The 21,585-nt window shown below is 45.4% G+C and overlaps 1 protein-coding gene across 1 annotated transcript; it reads left to right on the forward strand.

Moving 5' to 3' along the window:
* The first annotated feature begins 342 nt into the window (after window positions 1-342).
* Window positions 343-17,730, forward strand: LOC308333678 (uncharacterized protein). The gene is made up of 10 exons (XM_080790133.1): window positions 343-463; window positions 591-634; window positions 4,450-4,515; window positions 4,858-4,927; window positions 9,340-9,753; window positions 10,652-10,777; window positions 12,278-12,674; window positions 13,204-13,445; window positions 14,676-14,831; window positions 16,506-17,730. Exons 1-10 carry the CDS (start codon window positions 398-400, stop codon window positions 17,037-17,039), a joined length of 2,115 nt encoding a protein of 704 aa, XP_080646259.1. The 5' UTR covers window positions 343-397; the 3' UTR covers window positions 17,040-17,730.
* Window positions 17,731-21,585: the final 3,855 nt, after the last annotated feature.

Raw genomic sequence — 21,585 nt, forward strand, 5'->3', positions numbered from 1 at the left:
TATACAAAGTGGATTTAAAACCCAAGAAAGCCATCACACACATATATACACACACACACACACACACACACACACACACACACACACACACACACTTTCACTCAGAGGGGGCGTGTGCGTGGGGGTCCCGGGGGGTCCGCTTACCAAAAAAAAAAGAGAGATCGGGGTCAGATCTACAAGCTCACACCGCGTCGCCAAAGGAACGCGTCGTGAGCTTGCAGATCTGCTCGCTTTGGTGGCGGCCCTACTACGCTACAGTACGGACGGTGTCCCCTTGAGGACAAAACAGCCCCGCTTCGCTTCCCCCCATCCATCCAACCCTAGGAGAGGGTCACCGTCTCCCACACACACACACACACAGCCTGGGTTGCCTGGCTGTCGGTTCCTTCCAGCAGCCATGGAGGGGGTGACGGTAGGGCAGGTATTTGACGCCGAATGCATCCTCAACAAACGGCCGAGGAAGGTAAGAAACGGCCCCCTTTTTTTTAGACACCACCGGCTGCTCTCTCCGTTTTCCCCCACTGCTGTTTTAACGTGCTTTCTGTGTTGGTGCTGCTGTGTTTGTGTCTCTCTCTTCTCTCTCCCTGCAGGGCAAGTTTGAGTATCTGGTGAAGTGGAGAGGGTGGTCGTCCAAGTAAGTGGTGGGCTTTTTTACCACGCTAGCATGTCTGCGCTAGGCTAGCCGCCGACTATAGCGCGAGCGGCTTTATACAACGGCTGTATACAACGATAACGAGATAAAAAATAAAAACCCACACATTGTTGTTAGTCGGGAAAAGCGCCGAGGCGACTCACGTCGACACTACCGCCGCTCGAGGAAACGTCATTCCCCTCGAAAAATAGACGTCATTGTTGTCGGAGAGCGTAACGCCGAGACGCAAACAATGACAACAACAAGGAGCCCCCCCACCGCCCCCCATATCAATTTATAATGAGCGCAATGTATTACAGTCCCGTTATATGCAGGATGGTGTCTGTCTTTCGCTTCAATGCCGACAAGCTGCACAGCTTGTTGCCTTGCATAATTGTGTTCTGTTCTTATTATCGGCTAGCGACGCCGTTAGTGGGTGACAATAATGCTTTTATTTGCCTCTGCTCTGTCTCAGTCTGCAGCCAAAGCAATACACTGATGCTGCTTGCTTCAAACCAGTGGTTCTCAGAGAGACTCCCCAATTAAGGGTCCTTGTTGGGGGGGGGGGGGGGGGGGTTCCATGGGGCCTTATTGATAGTTACTTGACAACCAAATCACAGTATTATTTGTATGTCTCTAAATGTTATGTTATGATGAATTGAACAAGGTGGACCCTCTTGTGTGAACAAGTGTAGTGCTTTGTGCTGTCGTCCACTCACAGTTGACAGTTTTTTGTATTGAGTTGCGCTTGGAATGTACTGTATTTCTGCAAACTGTTAATAAGTACTCCATTCAATCAAAGCACACTGTCCGAGTTAAATTATCACCGAGGATTTCAGTGAGGATGTAGGGTCTCAGTTGTAATATTAAGAAAAGGTAATTAATGGGGACCTAAAATAATGCATACCAAACTGGGGGGTCCTTGAAATGGGATAACCAAACATTTCTATGTGCAAAACACTGTCTTTGTATAGTATAGTATAACTAACCTGGTTTTGCTTGCATTTGATTTCTTGGCACAGTTGTAATGCCCAATGCCAAAACACGGCTGTGACACAGTTTTGAAAAGTACTGCAACACATTGTATTAAATGCAAGCCACTAAATACCAGCTGCTGAGTTGATTGCAAGCCGAGGCTTGCATCATCACAACAGTGCAAAGTACCAGAGATGGACACAATTAGATCAGAGCCAGTCATTATCTCCATGGAGACTAGGATGATTACAATGATACACAGGCTCTTAAATATGAGTCCAATGTTGCTTAGTGTTTAGTCTGGCATTACCCAAAGAGGCTTTTCCACTTGATTTGGTTATTAGGCTACCGGTATAGTTTAGTTTGCATAATATGATTTTTTGTTGTTGTGGCTTTCGCCTTTTATTTTATATTTCTTATGGAGGGACAGCCACGGTGCCTGGACCGCTGAGCCATGGCCCATGCCTATAATATGATGTCTTATACAGCACTTGATTATTGCTTTGACCACGTGTTGTGTCCAGAATCCAGATGCAGGAATAGTTGTGTAATAATAAAAACATAATAAAACTTTATTTATATAGCACCTTTTCAAAATTGCATTACAAAGTGCTTTACATAAACAAACGGCAAGACAAGCAGCAGAATAACATTACAATAAACGGCAAAGTATAATAAGCAGCAGGGAAAATACAGCAAAAATATGAATAGAGGTTGGCAGTGAAGGCTAATCGATAAAAGTGCGTTTTCAAAAGAGATTTAAAGGAGGACACTGATTCAGCGCGCTTGATCTCTGAGGGCAGTGTGTTCCAAAGAGTAGGTGCTGAAAGCCCGATCTCCTTTACAGTACGTATTTAACAGCGGGCGACAGCCAGACGAATTTTCCGGAAGTGCATTATTTTGTCAATGGGACCCGGCGACTACTGGCGATAGAGGCGATAGCGGGCGAACAAGGCGATGGTAGAAAAGTGGGCAGAGGAACGTCGGCGGAAAAGATAAAAATAATTCATCTTTTGGGGCGACGTCGCCCCAAAAGAGGATTTTAGCCTAAAAGTTTGGGGATCTAGAAGCTCTTTAGTGGAAGGTCTCAGCCTCTCAGGCAGCGAGTTGGGTCATAGGGGGAGATTAGATCGGCGATGTAGGGTGGAGCGAGACCAGACCTGGCCTTGTATATGGTGTAGTATTATACTGTGTTTGCTCTGTGGTTGCCACCTAATTTGATCTACCTAACGGCATAGTATTGTAGGCACATAATTGTGTGTGGAATTCGGATTTTTATCAGATTTTTTATCAGTTTTGTAGTTGCGATTCTGTGTAATTAAGTATTAAGACCAAATATGTTTCCCTATTAAACCTTTTAGTGTAACCTAGCTTCTTTAGAACAAAATATTTTAGGCTGCTTAGAAAAATACAAGATTCAAAAGGTCTGTCATTGATTGATTGAGAACTTTATTGAAAATGAATTAAGGCACACGGGTGAAAAATGGGTTACAAAATCGTGGGATGATAAATATATAATAAAAAATAAAAAAAATGAATTAAAAAGGATGAATGCACAAGAAAGCCCGAAGGCTTGTTTCCATGTGGTCCTCCTACATGTAGTGAAATGTTGGTGTGACATGCAACATTCAAGTCCTGTACTTTAATATTGTACTAAGCTGCGTCTTGCGAACGTTTCTTTGCTTCTGGGGGGGGGGGGGGTCACTGGAAAAAACATATTTTCAGATGGGGGTCCGCAGCCAAATACGGATAATTCTGGGGGGCCTTGACGTGTAAAAGGTTGAGCACCACTGACATCGAAACGTAGGGTTTTCAGAAAACTGTCAGGATTTGGAAGACAAATTTGTAGAATCGTCCTCAGGTCTAAATGGGTTCATATTGTACTTGCTAATCTTGCTATCAAGAAGCTATTGGAAGCTATTTACTTGAACCCCAATGTCCAGATACTGAAAAATAGCCTTATCAACATGTCGCATTGCAACATGTGAGTTTGTAGATGGGCTATGTTATGACATTTTTTGTAAAGATTTGTTGTAGTAAACAAAACGGTAGTTTAGTTACAACTCGGGTCTGTTTGACTTTAGTTGAACAGGATTGTGTTCAGTTCAGTAATATTGTATCTATCTAAGGAGTCTTCTGACAGAAGCACATCCTATGCATAGTTTGGTAAATAAATAATCAGCGTTTATATTTTTTTATGTATACATACAGTATATTATTAAATTATATTCTTTACATATCATTGAATTCATGCAAAAAAATATCACATATCACAATATCACAACTTGTAGATCTGGCAAATTTTGAAAAGTAAATAATTGATTCAATGTTTTCTTTTCTGTTTTGTTTAACAATCAAATAGTTTATTAGCTTTCGGACCTCTAACTGAAACATTTATTACCCCCACAAGGGCATGAAATATGCTTGAATTCAGGCCTTGGAAAAATCAAGTTCATTTTCACGTCACGCGTTACAGGCGTAAGAGAGAAGTTAGTTTTTTGTAAAAGAGTGGGTGAAATTATTTTCCATATGCATATATCTCCCATGAACTGCAGTTAAAACATAACCTAAGCAATCATAAGAAAAAGAGACGTGTTTGCGCAAGAGACAAACTTGGCAGCAGATATCACCAATTCACCATATGGATGAAATGTGTGGGGAAATGGACTGTATTCACATTCGTCATATATATATATGTGACCTTGTGTGTCATTAGTGGTTGCTGTAGCCCAGCTTTAAAAGGATCCCCATGTCCCATGGGCTAACATTTACGTACAGTGCATTACAGCGTATTGGAAGCATGCAGCTTTTGTGAAATTAATATAATTGTGCGGCGGTTTCAGGCACAACAGCTGGGAGCCAGAAGAGAATATTCTAGACCCCAGGTTACTGGCGGCATTCCACAAAAGGTGTGTTATCTGGCTTGTGTTGGTTGTGCTGTTTGATGTTATATATGTGGCATGATTAGACTGCCCCTTGGCTCATTTTTGCAATGCCTTTGCTGAGTCGCTTGTGTTGTCCAATGCATACTTTCTTAATTGTTTAATTGTTGTGTTGTTTTGGGGGCGTGTGTAGTATGTGTACTGTTATGTGTTCTCAAGTTAAATGAAATTGCTGTACACACACACACACACACACGCACGCACGCACGCACACACACACGCAAGATGAGCACGCAGCAAACAATGACAATGTTGCCTTTGTAGTTCTCTGTAGGTTTTGATTTCACTTTTTTTGTGCGCGTGTTCCAGAGAACAAGAGAGGGAGTTATTGTTCCAGAAGAAGGGGAAAAGACCGAGAGGACGGCCGCGGAAAATTCTGGTAATCCTGTCCCTCCTTCATGCTGATCCTTTGCACACTGGCAGGCTGTCCACAGTCCCAGTTTGCTTATTTTAACCCATTTTTAGCGGGAACCCCTTTTGGTGTTAGCATTATGTTATGCTTTAGCTATTGGAAAAATATAGCAGATCTACAAGCTCATAGCGCACGCCGCTCGGCACTCATAGCTCAGCCCCATAGCTCAGGGGGCTATGGGGACCCCCCCCAGGTCTGTAACTGTGGTTGGTGTCCCTGGACCATTTTTGTAAAGATATTTCTGGGGGCTTTTTCTGCCTTTTTATTGATGTATACAAAGTAAGTTGACATTAAATGGGTAGAGAGATGGGATTGGGGAGGGGTGGGGGGTGGGATTGGGGGGGGGGGGGGGGGGGGAGATATACCGCAAAGTTTGTCGGGATCGGGACTCGAACCCCCGACACACTCGTCATGCTGGATTACCAGCCAAGGTGCCTGGACCGCTAAGCCGGCCACAGGCCCAGGCCCCATGTTTTGAACCATTGTTTAAAAGCTTAGCAGCAGTCAAACAAACGCACGTGATCATGTTGTGTGACTTAACTGCTATGAGTTGTTAAAGGAAGCTTCTAAACGTATTCTGTGAGTGCAGATGTTCCTTTTTTTTATTTATTTTTTACCCATCCTGAGCGTGAACCCCTTTTGGTGTTTTAAGCAATATGTTATTCTTTAGCTTTTGAAAAAATAGCAGATCTACAAGCTCATAGCGTGGCTCCGAGTGCCGCGCTACGAGCTTGTATAGGTCTGCTATTTTTTTTAAATCGTGACGATTTCAGAGCGAACGTTTTTAACTCAAATCTTCGCTTCCGGGTGGGTACAACATATTTTCAGATGGGGGTCGGCAGCCATGAATTACATATAATTTTTGGGGTCCTTGAAATGAAATAGTCTGGGAACCACTGACATAGAAACATGCGTACTTCATAAAATTGTCAGGATCCAGAAGACATTTGTAGAATCGTCCTCGGGTCTAAATGGGTTAAATTCCGCACCTTAACCCATTTTGGGCGGGAACCCGTTTTGGTGTTACCATTACTTTATGCTTTAGCTATTTAAAAATATCAGAGCTACAAGCTCATAGCGCGAGTTCACCGAGTGGCGCGCTACGAGCGTGTAGGTCTGCTATTTTTGAAAAATGACTGACACAGAAACATAGCTTTTTCAGAAAACCGTCAGGATTCAGAAGACATTTTTTAGAACCTGATCTCAGGTCAGAATGGGTTAAAGAAATAAGAATGTGCACCCGTTCTGAATCCAAAGTCTTGTGAGTTGTCGAGCGTTGCCAATCCTTTGTTCTGAGCACGGGGCCGGCCTGTCAGCAACTTGGCACCCAAACACACGGCATGGACACTGTGAAAAAAGGACCTATTGCACTTGGCGTGTTCGGTCGGACGGAGCGCTTCAGAAACACCTGTTTCTCTCAGTCCGGGGCCTCGTCACGCCTGGCTCTCAGACCATGAGGAAACCCCCGCCCTCGTCTGGTGACATCTGAATTCAATGAGTGCAGGCTAAATGTGGAGGGGGGGGGGGGGGAATGGAGCAGAAGACACGCGCGCACATCCAGTACTTACTTATCTCATTTTGGGGCGGGAACCCCTTTTTTGGTGTTTTTTTTTAATGCATTATGTTATGCTTTAGCTATTTTATTTTTTTAATTTTTGAGTGGTGCAACCACTCCTACAACCAGCAATGTCCGTGTACCTGTTTGTGTACGTGAATGAGCACGAGTGGTGTGCGCATGCGTGAAATTGGAACGACAGAAGTATGTGACATGGCTGCCACCTGCTGGACGCAAATCCAACTTCTGACTGTCTAGGTTCGCTAAAGAAGGAAAGGCCGAGCCAAAATGATAATGAAAAAATAGTTCTCAGTGACGCGGATTGTTATCCATAATAAAGCTAATCTGACGGAGCAGAAAGAGAGAGAGAGAGAGGAGGGGGGGGAGAGAGGGGAGTTGCACCACTCGGTTCACACAGGTGTGATTTTTTTTTAATTCGTGAAGATGTTGGCACAAATCTTTGAATATATATATATTCTTTCAGAGCGAACGTTTTTTAACTCAAATCTTTGCTTCTGTGGTGGGGGGGGGGGGGGGGGGGGGGTGTCCCTGGAACAACATATTTTGAGATTGGGGTCAATTACATATATTTCTGGGGGTCCTTGACAGGAAAATAGTTTGAGAACCACTGACATAGAAACATGGGGTTTTTTCAGAAAACTGTCAGGATTTAGAAGACATTTGTAGAATCGTCCTCCTCGGGTCTAAATGGGTGATAGGCTTGGTGCCGGATCAAAAGTTCATGTAAGCAAAGTAAATCAAGTCGGCTCACCAGGAAAGAAATACTCTCGTTTTGCAGATATTTATTCATTTCTTTTATTTTTTTTACTGATTCTCCAAATGCCTTCTAAATCAGTACTTCTCAGAGGAACCCCACGTTTATATATTTATATTTGGCCATGGAACCCCATCTGAAAATGTTTTTGAGTTTGGTATATCTGCTTTCTTTTTTTTTCCTTCTTTTTTTTTAAACCCATTTAGTCGATTACAAAAAAGGCTTCTAGATCACGACAGTTTTTTCTGAAAAACCTATGTTTCTATGTCAGTGTTTCTCAAACAATTTCATGTCAAGGACCCCAAAAATCATATGTATTTGGCCACTGACCCCCACCTGAAAATATGTTGTTCCAGGGACCCCCCCCCCCCCCCCCCCCCCCAGAAGCAAAGATTTCAGTTAAAAACATTGGCTCTGTGTGACTGTCTTAATCATAATCCCTTCTGTATCTGACATTTTGCGTGCGTGCGTGCGTGCGTGTACGGAGCCAATCTTGCTAAAATGTATTAATTGTGTTACAGTAGACTAACTTAGTACAGCCCCATTTTCACACTTTTTATACTTGCAATATACTTCAAATATAATTTTAAAAAGACAATGGAGCTTATGCATTGGGGCACTGAAACTTTGGCAACGTTGGCCCAAAGCTATACGTAATGGATGACTTCACGAGATCCACATTGTAGCCACATCTTTCCCATGTGGGTCTGGAGATCCTCACGTCATCATTCATAATCATAACGCATACATCTGGACACTAGAAAGCCAGTCCAACCTCCGTAATATTATACTGTATTAGGGGAGAATTTACTGTGATTCCAGTTCCATCCGAAAAGGCTACATGAAATTATGTCCTACGACCTTCGCCATTTAGTGATTATTATTATTATATCTCTAAAAAGTGAATCTCCATTTCACACCAACATTGTACATTTATTGGTTTTCAGTGAGCATATTTGAAAAATAAATGTGTGTGTCTGAATATGTGAGGACTTGAGTGAACAGTGAATATGTATGATGTATGATCCCGTTGTCAATTCAATATTATACGTTTTTCTGAAAAACCCATGTTTCTTTGTCAGTGGTTCTCAAACATTTTCATGTCGAAAATATGTTGTTCCAGTGACCACCCAGAAGCAAAGACTTGAGTTAAAAACGTTCGCTCTGAAAGAATATATATTCAAAGATTTGAGACACACTTTCACGATTATTCAAAGATAGCAGATCTACAAGCTCGTAGATCTGCTATTTTTCGATAGCTAAAGTATAACGTAATGCTTAAAACACCAAAAGGAGTTCCCGCCCCGAGTGGGTTAAAGATATTCAGTCAGTACAGTTTTATAGGCCATGAACCGTAAATGACTGCACATAAAAAGTAGGGTTTTTAAATGTATCAATAATCATGAATCTAAGGTGTCAACAGGGTTTTAACCAAATACTTCATCATACGACGACACTAATAGATTAAATGGTTGATCACAAGCTTGTAGATGTTTGCTACAGTTTAAAAATGTTGTTGACTTTTAATTTCTTCACACTCTTGACTGTAAACTGCTCTGCCTGCCTGTGTTTTATATATATACTGTAATCCAGTGGTTCCCAAAGTGGGGTCCGGGGACCCCCAGGGGTCCTTGAGAGAGTTCCAGGGGGTCCCCAGCTAAATTAGGAACCAAATGAACCCTTATAGGTCTGTAAGTTGGAGTGTGTACACATTTGTACACTCTCAGCGTTAAATTTACTTTGATTTTAAAATATACATTGGGGTCCCAGAGATAGAAAGGCCATTAAATAGGGGACCGTAGCCTAATTCACGTCAAACCTGGGGGGGGGGGGTCCTTGAAATGAAAAGGGTTGAGAATCACTGCTAGAGCCATAAACATCTTCTCTTATGAGGGTCCGCAGGCATATAACGGGGGTCCGCGCCGGGCTAATGAGTGTCAATTTGGGGGATCCTTGACAACGTCAAAAAGTTTGAGAACCACTGCTGTAAATCCATCCATCAAAACGTTTTTCTTTTTGTGTGTTTTCGGTTTCTCAAAAAAAAAACAGGAACCTGTCCCGGCCGCTTCCAAAGACAGCCGGTCCTCCTCGTCGGCGTCCTCGGGCCTCTCCTCCTCCGCGTCCTCCTCTTCCTCGGAGGATGAAGAAGAAGAAGAAGACGAGGAGGAGGAAGAGGAGCACGGGAAGAAGGCCAAGGCGGTCCCGGTCGCCCCCCGCGTCGTCCGCGGGGAGCTGCAGCACCCGGGGCCCCAGAAGCGGCCCCAGATCCTGCTGGCCGCCAAACCCGACGCCGTCCCCAAGAAGCGCGGCCGGAAGCCCCTCCACCCGGACGTTCGGGCGCTCCGGCAGGCCAAGGGCCGGCCTCCGGCGGCGGCTCCGCCCACTCCCCCTGCTCTTGCTCCTCCTCCTCCCCCCCCTCCTCCTCCGCCGCCGCAGCCACAGCCGCCGCGCCACCACCACCAGGTATAGCGCCGCAGCAGCAGCGCTCCGTCATTCCGGCCATTTTTGCTTTCTCCATTAAAGGACCACTTCACCACTTTTCAACCTCTTCATATAATAGGTCCTCACTAATAATCATGATAAAATGGCACGATTGTTTTCTACTCAGTCTGTGTCTCATAGGAGGGCTGTGGGCAGTTTAGAAACCGTCTTCCAGTGAAATCATCATTAGGCAGATTTTTTTTTTAAACAAGATTCTTTTACAAAAATGTTTAGATTTTCATTATCGTGAGAACGATGGCTTCCATTTTCGTATTGCAACTTTTCAGGACTAGAAAGCCTGCAGTTTCTATTAGCTTGTATTCCCCATCGATGATGTCACTGGAAGACGGTTTCTGAACTGCCCACAGCCCTCCTATGAGACACAGACTGAGTAGAAAAAACTTGCGCCATTTTTTTCATGATTATTTGTGAGAACCTACTATAATGAAGATAGGTTGAGAAGTGGTCCTTTAACCCATTTAGACCCGAGTTAAAAACGTTCACTTTGAAAGAATATATTATATTCAAAGATTTGCGCCACACATTTACGATTTTTCAAAAATAGCAGACCTATGAGTTCGTAGGTGGCGCCATAGCTAAATGATAACGTAATGTTTAAAACACCAAAAGGGGTTCTCGCCCCAAAATGGGTTTTTAAAGGGACACTTCACCCCTTTTTGCAACCAGATTTGGGAGACAAGAAACACTTTCCTGGGGGGTTTTTATGTGGGTAATATGTGTTTTGTAAATATGTTTTACGACAAAGACGGTGAAAATATATATATTTTGCCTATAATGGCTATTAACTGATTCCTTTCTGGATTGTTTCGATTAACTGTTGCACCCCCCCCCCCCCCCCCCCTCCCTCTCCTACCACCAGAGCCTCCGAGCCCACCGGGAAGCCCCCAGAGAGGACCTCCGCTCCGGGGTCAAGAAGCCCCTCCAGCCCGCTAGCTTCACCTACACAGGCCTGAGCCGAGCGGCCAGAGAGCAGCCAGGCTCCCAGGTATAATAAGACCTCTTTTCATTTTCCTACTCGTTCATCCCAGCCAGGGCGGGGCTAAGGATCCCTGGGTCGGCGGTTCGAATCCCGGCTCCTCCTCCTCCTCCTCCTCCTCCTCCTCCTGTCCACATGTCCTTGGCCAAGACACTGAACCACACCCCCTTTCTGAAACCAGCTCCTCGCCACTCGCCCTACACACTTGCCCTCGATATGCGCGTTCGCGAGAGGCTGCGCCATATTAAGTGTCGTCTCGAAACCAAGCTGCCTTGAGTGGAAGTGGCTTATAAAGCCCTCCATATTAATGAAATCCACATGTCGCACAAACATACACGGTGCAATGCAATATAACTGTACAAGCAAAATGACAGGTAACACAAATTGCATGATGGTAACCATGGGAACGAATGGTGTCCGTTTCCTGTTTCTGCACAAGGAGGGCGAGTGTATTTCCAAGCAGTTTTTTAAACCCAGCACCCTAATTAAGGGAATTTGATTCAGCTGGAGGGGCACTTCCTAACGAGGGAACCTCCCGAGAGCACTTCAAGTCAAGGGAATGGTTTCAGAAAGGGCCCTAACATTGCCTCCAATGAGTCAGTCGGTGCACACCGTTGGAGTGTGAATGTGGGAAGTGAGGACACTGGCGTCGACTGTTCACCGCTTCACCTCCCAATATATGAATGGATATATTGGGAGCGCCTTGAGTAGGCACGTAGTGCATAGAAAAGCGCTATACAAATGCAATTCATTGTACCCATTACTTAGCAGGATAATCCATTTACACCTGAGACCAGATTCTACAATCCTTCTAAATCCTGACAGTTTTCTTGAAAAACCCATGTTTCTATGTCAGTGGTTCTCAAACTATTTCATGTCAAGGACCCATTTATTTGGCCGCCGACCCACATCTGAAAATATGTTATTCTAGGGACCTCCCCCCAGAAGCAAAGATTTGAGTTAAAAACGTTCGCTCTGAAAGAATATATTTTCAAAGATTTGTGCCACATTTTCGCTATTTTTCAATATAGCTAAAGTTTAAAATATTGCTTAACCTTTTGGTGTTTCAAGCATTATGTTATGCTTTAGCGATCGAAAAATAGCAGATCTACAAGCTCTGAGTGCCGTGCTACGAGCTTGTAGATCTGCTATTTTTTTTTTTTTTAATCTTGAATGTGGTGCAAATCTTTGAATGTATATTCTTTCAGAGCGAACGTTTTTCATTCTAATCTTTGCTTCTGGGGGGGTATCCCTGGAACAACATATTTTCAGATGGGGGGGTCGGTGACTCGGCGGCCAATTTCATATAATTTCTGGGATCTTTAGTTTGAGGACCACTGACATAGAAACATAGGGTTTTTCCAGAAAACTTTTGTGGGGTTTAGAAGGCATTTGTAGAATGGTCGTCGTGTCTAAATGGGTTTAGGGGTGTCGGTGTACTGACTGTCGGGACTGTCAGTTACGTCAGAACTAAAGCCCTGTAACCCCTCCTCTACCCCTCCCCCACAGGGCTCTGCCGGCTCCTTCTCCCAGAGCGGCTCCTCCTCCAAGCCCAGCTCGCTCAACTGCATGTGGGGCAACCGCTCCTCCGTCACGGGCTCCTCCTCTTCGTCCTCCAACCCCTCCTCCTCCTCCTCGTCCTCCCACAACAAGGCCAGCCCCTCCTCGCATGGCAAGACGTCCATGTCCGACCTCAAGCGCTCCCTGTCGGACACAGGAGGAGGAGGAGGAGGAGGAGTCCGAGGAGGCGAGGCAGGGGTTAAGATGTCGCAGTCGGCTCGGCAAGCGGTGTCGGGCTCGTCGGCCTCCCACCACGGCGGGTCCAAGCTGGCGGCGGGCGGCGGCGGCTTCGGGCCCGGGGGCGTGTCCACGCCGGGCGCTCCGTCCCACCAGCGCTCCTCGGCAGGTGAGGGAAAAGAACGGTGGTTGGAATTGGAGCATGGCTCTGACCTGAGATCAGATTCTAAAAAAAATGTCTTCTACATCCTGACAGTTTTCCATTCTGACCTGAGTAACCCATTCTGACCTGAGATCAGATTCTAAAAAAAAAAAAGTCTTCTACATCCTGACAGTTTTCCATTCTGACCTGAGATCAGATTCTAAAAAAATGTCTTCTACATCCTGACAGTTTTCCATTCTGACCTGAGTAACCCATTCTGACCTGAGATCAGATTAAAAAAAAAAGAAAAGTCTTCTACATCCTGACAGTTTTCCATTCTGACCTGAGATCAGATTCTAAAAAAAATGTCTTCTATGTCAGTCGCTCTTCGACTTTTCAGAAATAGCAGACCTACAAGCTTGTAGATCTGCTATTTTTAAATGGCTAAAGCCATTATCGGTGATAACACCAGTTGAAGGAAGTATAGGGAAGGAGGGGGCCCCCAACGTGGTTCTTTCCACAGAGAGGCCATCCCATCATCTACTAACCGATGCAGAATTCCCCGCCGCAGGTCAGAGGTCGAGACAGGAGGGTCCGGGGGTGGCGTCCGGCCACGCCCCCCACCACCACGCTCCACCACAGAGCCCCGCGGCGGCGGGCCGCGAGCGCCCCAGCCAGGCGCTCAGCCTCCGAGCGCTCAACCTGCAGAGCGTCGGCAACAAGGCGGCGTCCGCCGGCAACAACAACGGTCTCCAAGGGAACGGCGCGGCGGGAGGCGGCGGCGGCGCTATGGTGGCGGTAAGGCCCTTTCAACGGTTATCATTTCATAATTGGCCGATTATTACAGTTATTTGGGATGTTTGAGTTGTTTTTTTTGCATAACTTGTCTGAAAGGAATCCTTAGCGTTCAACTCTGTATCAATGCTATCTGTTGTGACTGTAAACTCGGAACCCGTTCTCATGCGATACGTTAAAAGTATTACGTATATGTGGCTTTGTTTTGGTCATAGCATATTATTTATTTGGAATTATTGGTACCGGTCATTTCCTAGTCATATTGTCATATTTTGCCTTGTGCAATTTGTGTTGGGAAAAAGCCTAACATGGAAATGTAATTCTTATTTAGACCGAGTGTTGTCGGCGATGTCCTTTTGCTTAAATTGTAATTTGACGTTCAGAAGTCCGATGGACTCGGATATTTCATGAAAGCAAAGGTTAAGCCTCAATCTGCATTTTGTTTTCAACCGGTTGTCAAGCATCTCACGACATCACGAAGTTGATGTTGTGAAGAAACACGGAACAAGTGTGGAGGAATCCCTTTCCCACTGCTTCACAAATCACACGTAGTAGATGTGATTTATAAATCGGCTATTTTCAGCGACTATCGCACGTCGTGGAGCGAAATGAACAGAAACCTCACTCTAGGGGGGCACGGTGGCACAGTTGGTAGTGCTGTCGCCTCACAGCTAGAAGGTCCTGGGTTCGATTCCCGCTCGGGACGCTGTGGGTGCTGGCGGCGTGTTTCCTCCTCCGCGTCATCAGTGCCCATATACCCGAAGGCGGGGGTTGGCGAAAGGGCCGTTCTCCCCGTGTCCCCTAGGGTATAGGTACCCTCACAAAAAACATGCAGTAATCCTGGTCACTAAACTGCCTCCCCCTGGCCAGCCGGGGCGCCTGATGGAGGGGAAAGGAACTGGTTGGAATAACGTGTTCCTTCCACGCGCTACGTCCAACCAGGGAAACTCCCCCCTGTCAGGTGTAAAAGGAGCAACTTGGACACTCGGGCATGAAGGAAGCATGAGTTCAAGTCCGTTGCTCTCCCCTTGTCCCCCATATATGGGGACTAGGTTGGTGGAGGGTGTGTAGAGAGCCCAGGATCACATTAGATGATTGACACAGGGGTGAAAAGTGGGTTACAAAATCGTGGGAATAAAAAAAAAAAATATATATATATATATAAAAAAAGAAACCTCGCTCTAGTCTAGAGCCCTGCGGGACTCCGCTAACCCCATGTGACCAAACCCCTAGGCGAGGTCGAGCAGCTTGCGGAGCGCCGGCGGCCAAGCGGGGAAAGGCGGAAGCGGTGGGAGCGGCAAGGACACGCGCTCCACGGCGGCGGGCCAGCGCGCCGCAACGATGGGAACGCCGGAGGACGAGAGGGGGAAGGGAGGAGGGATGACGACGGTAGGACTTTACATTCCATCATCCATCTTTTTTTTTTAATCATTTGATTTGACGATCTGAAATGTTTTGAAGAACCACAGTTCTAGTCGATTAGTTTGATCGGCTACGTCGTATAGGTCTGCTCCTTTCACAGTTTTATTTGAAAGTTTCTGACATTTTCTTTGAGAGCGTTTTGCCTGTTTTATTAGCGGCAGAGTTAGTGTCAAAGTGTCCTTGAGCAAGACTCTGAACCCCTAATTGCTCCCGATGTGCAGGTTTGTGCCTTGCATCGTTGTGTGAATGTGTTTGTGTGTGAATGGGTGAATGTAATGCACACTCTATGTAAAGCACTCTTGGATAAAGGCGCTATATATAAATGCACCATTTACCATTCATTACCCCTCCCACCCTGCCAGTTCTCTTTTTGCACCACTGCCCTCAAGGTAAAAGACTTGGGTCTCTTAAAGTGCAACACCTCCCGCTTTTAAGAACGGCACTTATCCCGAGGCTGTTCAGCCTCCTGAACGCTGTCCCTCTTTTCACTCGCACTTCACAGCGTCGAGCTGCTTTGTATAAGAACGCTGAACTGCGAGGAATTTGCTATTTATTCACCATGAATTGTGTAACGTTGCGTTCTTCCTATTGTGGTGACTGGCACACAGAACCCCAGGAGTCAGAACAACAGTTGGCCCTATGTCAAGGCTTTTATTCAGAAAAGAAGGGTGACCAGTGGTAAGGTTTCTTGGGGCGATATAGTTAGTGTCTCCAGGTTTGAACACTTCTCTCTCTCTCTACCCCTAGGTGGGGCGGTTGGTCCGTCAGTCGCGGGACCTTGTCTCTGGACTCTGCGGCAGAGAGGGGAATTTCAATAGTCATATAATATAATGCACAGTGTCTTTCTTTCAAGTCACTCCTTTTCCATGCTCCGATTCCGTATCAATCTTGGTTATCCTCTTCTTCGATTGGTTATTATAGTCGCGGCGCTACAGGTGGCACACGCTCTCCCAAGCGCGCGTGTAGCGTGCGGCCCGTATAAGCCTGAAGGGGGAATACGACAGAGGGCTCAGCGTGATGAATGATTCACAATAGTGGCACCAGAGTGACAGTGAATTATAGTGGTTTCTCGACTCACCGCCCTAGCAGTCTATAACGACGTGCGACCTCACCCCCCGGAGTGTAGTCTCCTCTGAGGCAGAGAGAGATCTCAGTTTTGTAGTACCGGCCTCCCCTGATGGGCGAATACCTGTGACGCGCATCCCAGCTGGTCCAACAGGTGACGAGGTATATGTACCTGGCTTTCCAAAACCACTCCCAGTGGTTGGTGTGTTCCTCTCCTGTCTCTGCTGGCCTCCCGGGGGTACTCTTACCATCGAGACACCACACTATTTATTTGGTCTTTCTCTCACGAATTGTAAATGTTTTGCATTATTCTTATTTATTGGTCTCTCTCATATTATGCACTTTTGTATCTTTTCTCTGAATCTGTGATGTGAATGTGTCTAACCCATTTTGGTGTTTTAAACATGTTTATAATTTAGCTATTGAAAAATAGCAGACCTACGAGCTCATAGCGCGCCACTCGTAGGTCTGCTATTTTTTAAAAATCGTGAAAAAATGCAGCACAAATCTTTGAAATATATATATTCTTTCAAAGTGAAAAAAGTTTTTAACTCTAATCTCGAATCTTCTTCTTAGATGCTGGAGAGAGAGAGGGACGGCGGCCGGGAGAGGAAACAACAACAACACGGCCACGCCCACAACAACAACACCGCCAACAACAACGAGCGTCCGCCAGGGGGCGGGGCGTCCCAGAAGCGGAGCGGCGGCGGCGGCGGCGGCAACGTCAACGAGATGATGAGCGCCGGCGACACGGACGAGACGAGCAGCAACAGCAGCAGCGAATCGGAGCGTGGCGTCTCGGCCTCGCCCCTGTACGCCGCCGCCAGCAACAACGGCGGCGGCGTTGGCGGTGTCAACAACAGCGGCGGTGGCGGCGGCGGTGGCGGTGGTGGTGGTGGCGGCCGCTCGGGCCTGAGCATGGCCATGTCCATGGAGACGACGGCGGTGGACCTGGACGACCTGGGCGACGACGAGACGAACTGGCGCCCGGCGAGGGCGCTCCTGGAGCACGTGTTTGTCACCGACGTCACCGCCAACTTTGTGACGGTGACGGTGAAGGAGTCGCCCACCAGCGACGGTTTCTTCAGCTCGGCGGCGCGGAACCACTGAGAGACGCGAGCGGCACGCACACACACACACACACACACACACATGTCTGTGGCTTCATACACCTGGACCTCATGCCACTGGAGTCTCTCTTTCACACACACACACACACACACACACACACACACCGGTAACTCGACGGTTCATGCAGAGTGAGGTGCTTGTAACAGGTAACTGCCAAAGATTACAGGAAATGCTTTGTTGGCAACAACGCGTGAGTGACGAATACAAGTTGCTGTGTCCCAATTCCACACTTGTCTACTAACTAATTGAGTACATGTATAGTATTTATACGTGCGTTTTACACAACAAAATGGTCATGGCGAGCTTAGTGGGCTTTGGTCTCTTGAGGACGTCCAACACTTATGCTGTTGTGACACTTATTCTTTATGTTGTGTTCCTCCTGCAAAGTGTGGCTCACGCTATAGCTCAGCCGTACGATCAGCCCCCAGACCTTTTAGCTCCAGATCCAAAAAGAGGAATAATATTTAGAAATGATGATGATTTAAAAACGAAATTCTAGATAACGAAAAACTTAAGGGCTATTTATTTACTCCTTTTTTATTTTGGGTCCAAATGGGTTCCGGTCCACTGTTGTTTGGAAAACACTGACGCTTCGTTAAACTTTTAACCCATTTAGACCTAAGAGGACGTTTCTACAAATGCCTTCTAAATCCCGACTGTTTTCTGAAAAACCCCATGTTTCTATGTGTCAGTGGTGGTCAACCTTTTTTTTTATGTCAATGACCCCCAGAATTATCTGAATTTGGCCGCCGACCCCCATCCGAAAATATGTTGTTCCAGGGACCCCCCCCAGAAGCAAAGATTTTAGCAAAAAAAAAAAGAAGTTCGCTCTATATATTCCAAATTCTGCGACACATTTTCACGACTTTTCAAAAATAGCAGATCTACTATTTTTCCCAACAGCTAAAGCATGACATAATGCTTAAAATAAAATGGGTTAAAGTGTTTGTTTGGACTTTGGGAGACAACCCAGTGACTCGAGAGTGTTGGTGAAGGGATGAAGTCATCCTTTTTTTTTTTAATATGGAAACACAGATCGAGGCCACGCTGTTTTCTCCAGGAACGACCGTTCCCTTCTAGTTTGTAAAGCAAACTGTTAGAAAAAGTATAAACAAAAGTACACATAAAAGAGTTCAAACCTTTTTTATACCGGTGAACGCCACACGCAGAACCCATTTTAGACCTTAGACCAGGTTCTCAAACTTTCATGTCAAGGACCCCAAAAATGATGTATTTTGTCCCAGGGACCCCCCCCCCCCCCCCCCCCCAGAGTAAAAATTATCTGTGAAGGAATATGCCCACATTTTCAAAATGTTTCAAAAATATGCAGCGCTATGAGCTTGTAGATCCGCTATTTTTCAACAGCTAAAGTACTTGTTGTTTAAAAGTGGTTTAAAAGTGTTGTTTAAAAGTGGTTAAAAGCTATGAAGTGACACGGATGCGTTCCCGTCCAAATTTAGACCAGAGGACGATTCTACAAATGTCTTCTAAATCCTGACAGTTTTCTCGAGAATTATCTGTATTTGGCCGCCGACCCCCATCTGAAAATATGTTGTTCCAGGGACCCCACCCCCAGAAGCAAAGATTTCAGTTAAAGGACCACTTCAACACTTTTAAACCCATCTTCATATAATGGGTCAAATGGTGCAAATTCTTTTCTACTCGGTCTGTGTCTCATAGGAGGGCTGTGGGCAGTTTAGAAACAGTCTTCCAGTGACATCATCGATGGGGAATCCAAGCTAATAGAAACTGCAGGCTTTCTAGTCCTGAAAAGTTGCAATGCGAAAATGGAAGCCATCGTTCTCACGACAATGAAAATCTAAACATTTTTGTAAAAAAAAATCTTGTTTAAAAAAAAAAAATCTGCTTAATGATGATGTCACTGGAAGACTGTTTCTAAATTGGCCACAGCCCTCCTGTGAGACACAGACTGAGTAGAAATAAATCGTGCCATTTTATCATGATTATTAATGAGGACCTCTTATATGAAGATAGGTTGAAAAGTGGTGAAGTGGTCCTTTAAAAACATTGGCTCTGAAAGAATATATTCAAAGATTTGCGCCACATTTTTACGATTTTTCAAAAATGGCAGACCTACAAGCTCGTGTGCCGCGCTATGAGCTTGTAGGATCTGCTATTTTTCAATAGCTAAAGTATAACATTAACGCTTAAAACACCAAAAAGGGTTCCGGCCCGAATGGGTTTTTAATGGCATAAAATAATACACACACATGCGCGCAGCCGCACACACGCGCACGTGAATATGGTATTGGCAGCATATAAGACAGTGTTTTTAATGACGTTGGCAGTCGCGTGCATGTCGTGCAGCAGTATGCATTCTGCCAGGAGGCCACATAATTACTTTCTATTAAGATGTATAATATTTAACTTGGAATTATTTTAACCCATTCTGAACGGGAACCCCTTTTGGTGTTATAGCATCATGTTATGCTTTAGCTATTGAAAAAATAGCAGATCTACAAGCTCATAGCGCGCCACCGAGTGGCGCGCTACGAGCTTGTAGGTCTGCTATTTTTGAAAAATCGAACATTTTTTAGAATCTGATCTCAGGTCAGAATGGGTTAATCAGACCAGTGTGTGTCCAGTGGAAACCTTCGTATGAATCTGATCTCAGGTCAGAATGGGTTAATGGAAGTCTAATGGGGGCTGTGATGGCAGTGAAGCCTTGCTCGTATAGGAAGCAATTCTTGGCAGTCAAGGAAGGGCCAATGGTTGCAGAACATTTGCATCAGCGTTGAATGACCTTATCCTGTAATTAGGATAACTTCCTTAAACTTACATTTTGTGTGTGTGTGTGTGTGTGTGTGTGTGTTTTTTAGGCTCCCCCCATGTCTCCACGAAGACTCATTGTCACCCTCCTCAGTATTCAGTTTCGATCTACGTTTCGATTTTGTTTGCAATGTCCGCCAGTGTTCCTCGCTCGCACTGCCAATCCGCATACTAATCGCGGAATTCCACGGCCTCACTAATTGTTAGTAACCCGCCAAAAACGGTATACTGGAAAGATACGTATAGTAGTATGTATTAGTATTATATAATATAATATAGTATGGCACTGGGACACAGCAAAAGATGTATTGAAATGCAGGGTTCAGGGTTTCAAACTGCTTCGTTGTATACCCGGTCAGCACAATAACCTAATCTGTTTGTTGTTTTAGGAAAAGCATCCTCTCAGTCCAGCACATCACACATTGATAATATACACTGACATTCAACCTGATGTCCGTAGGCGAAAATTGTCCTAAAATTGTTCAAACGTAAAGCTTTTAGATCTGCTTTTTTTTTTTTTTTTCATTCGCCGTGTATGATATGGTATATACAGGGCTTGGACTGGTTTAACCGTAACACTAAAATGATTTGATTTACATGCAATAGTGACGGAGCTAACGCTAACACATGAACATTTTATGTCCCATTTTGAACACAGCGCTTTTTTCTCTCTCTTTTTCTTTTTAGTCAACAAACATACCCACAATTGGTTCCTCTGGTTCACCAGAGGTTCAAGCAGAGTAATATAGTAAGAGAGAGAGTGGCGACACGCTTTGATCTCGCCGCAAAGCGGGATGCTAACGGGGCTATAGTTCCAAACACTGGAACTATCCCCATTGAGACAGAATGAGCACTTCCGCATTCCATTGTTACAATGTGAGTCGTGTCACCACTCTCTCACTAGATTTACTCTGTTCTCAAGAAACCCTGCTTGCCCCCCCCCCCCCTAGTGGCAGAGAGCCGAATGGCTTGGCTGTAGTTCTCGGAAGTCGTGCGGACGTATGTCCCCCCCCCCCCCCCCCCCCCCCCCCCCCCCGCACAGACCGCCGCGGCGCTTTTCACGATTCCCTCCCGACACTAGCCGATCTACAAGCTCCAAACCAGCCACCAGCCAGCAGGGGGCGATCACTGATGAAACACACGTTCTTCTAGCACACATAGGAGACCAGCTGGAGTCGGGTTCCAAACCCCCCCACCACACTCCCTTACTGAAACGATACCCTACACATTTCAATGGACACAAATATATAGGATATATATATATTTTAGAAAATATATTTTGACCTCTCAAAATGTATTTTCTCCATATATAGTTTTTGGGTGTTTCCTTGTCTGTTTTTTTTTTTTCTTTCATTTTTTTTCCTGTGTATCAACATCGCACCGTGGCCACACCAACCTGGCGTCTATATTCCGGGGGCATATTAATATATTTATTGTATCCGGAGGAACTATACGCCAGTTTACCGACTCGCCGCGATTCAGTGCATTTTAGTTTTACTTCACCTTCATTTTTAACCCATTTTGACCTGAGATCAGATTCTAAAAAAATGTCTTCTACATCCTGACAGTTTTCAAAAAAAAAAAAGCTATGTTTCTATGTCAGTCGTTCTTCGATTATCTAAAATAGCAGACCTACAAGCTCGCTATGAGCTTGTAGATCTGCTTGTAGAACGCCAAAAGGGGTTCCCGCACCCAAAATGGGTTCAATTGCATTGAATTGAGAGAGAGAGAGAGA

The sequence above is a fragment of the Protomyctophum bolini genome (genome assembly GCF_963924005.1).
Source record: "Protomyctophum bolini genome assembly, chromosome: 18".
In the NCBI taxonomy this organism is placed as follows: domain Eukaryota; kingdom Metazoa; phylum Chordata; class Actinopteri; order Myctophiformes; family Myctophidae; genus Protomyctophum; species Protomyctophum bolini.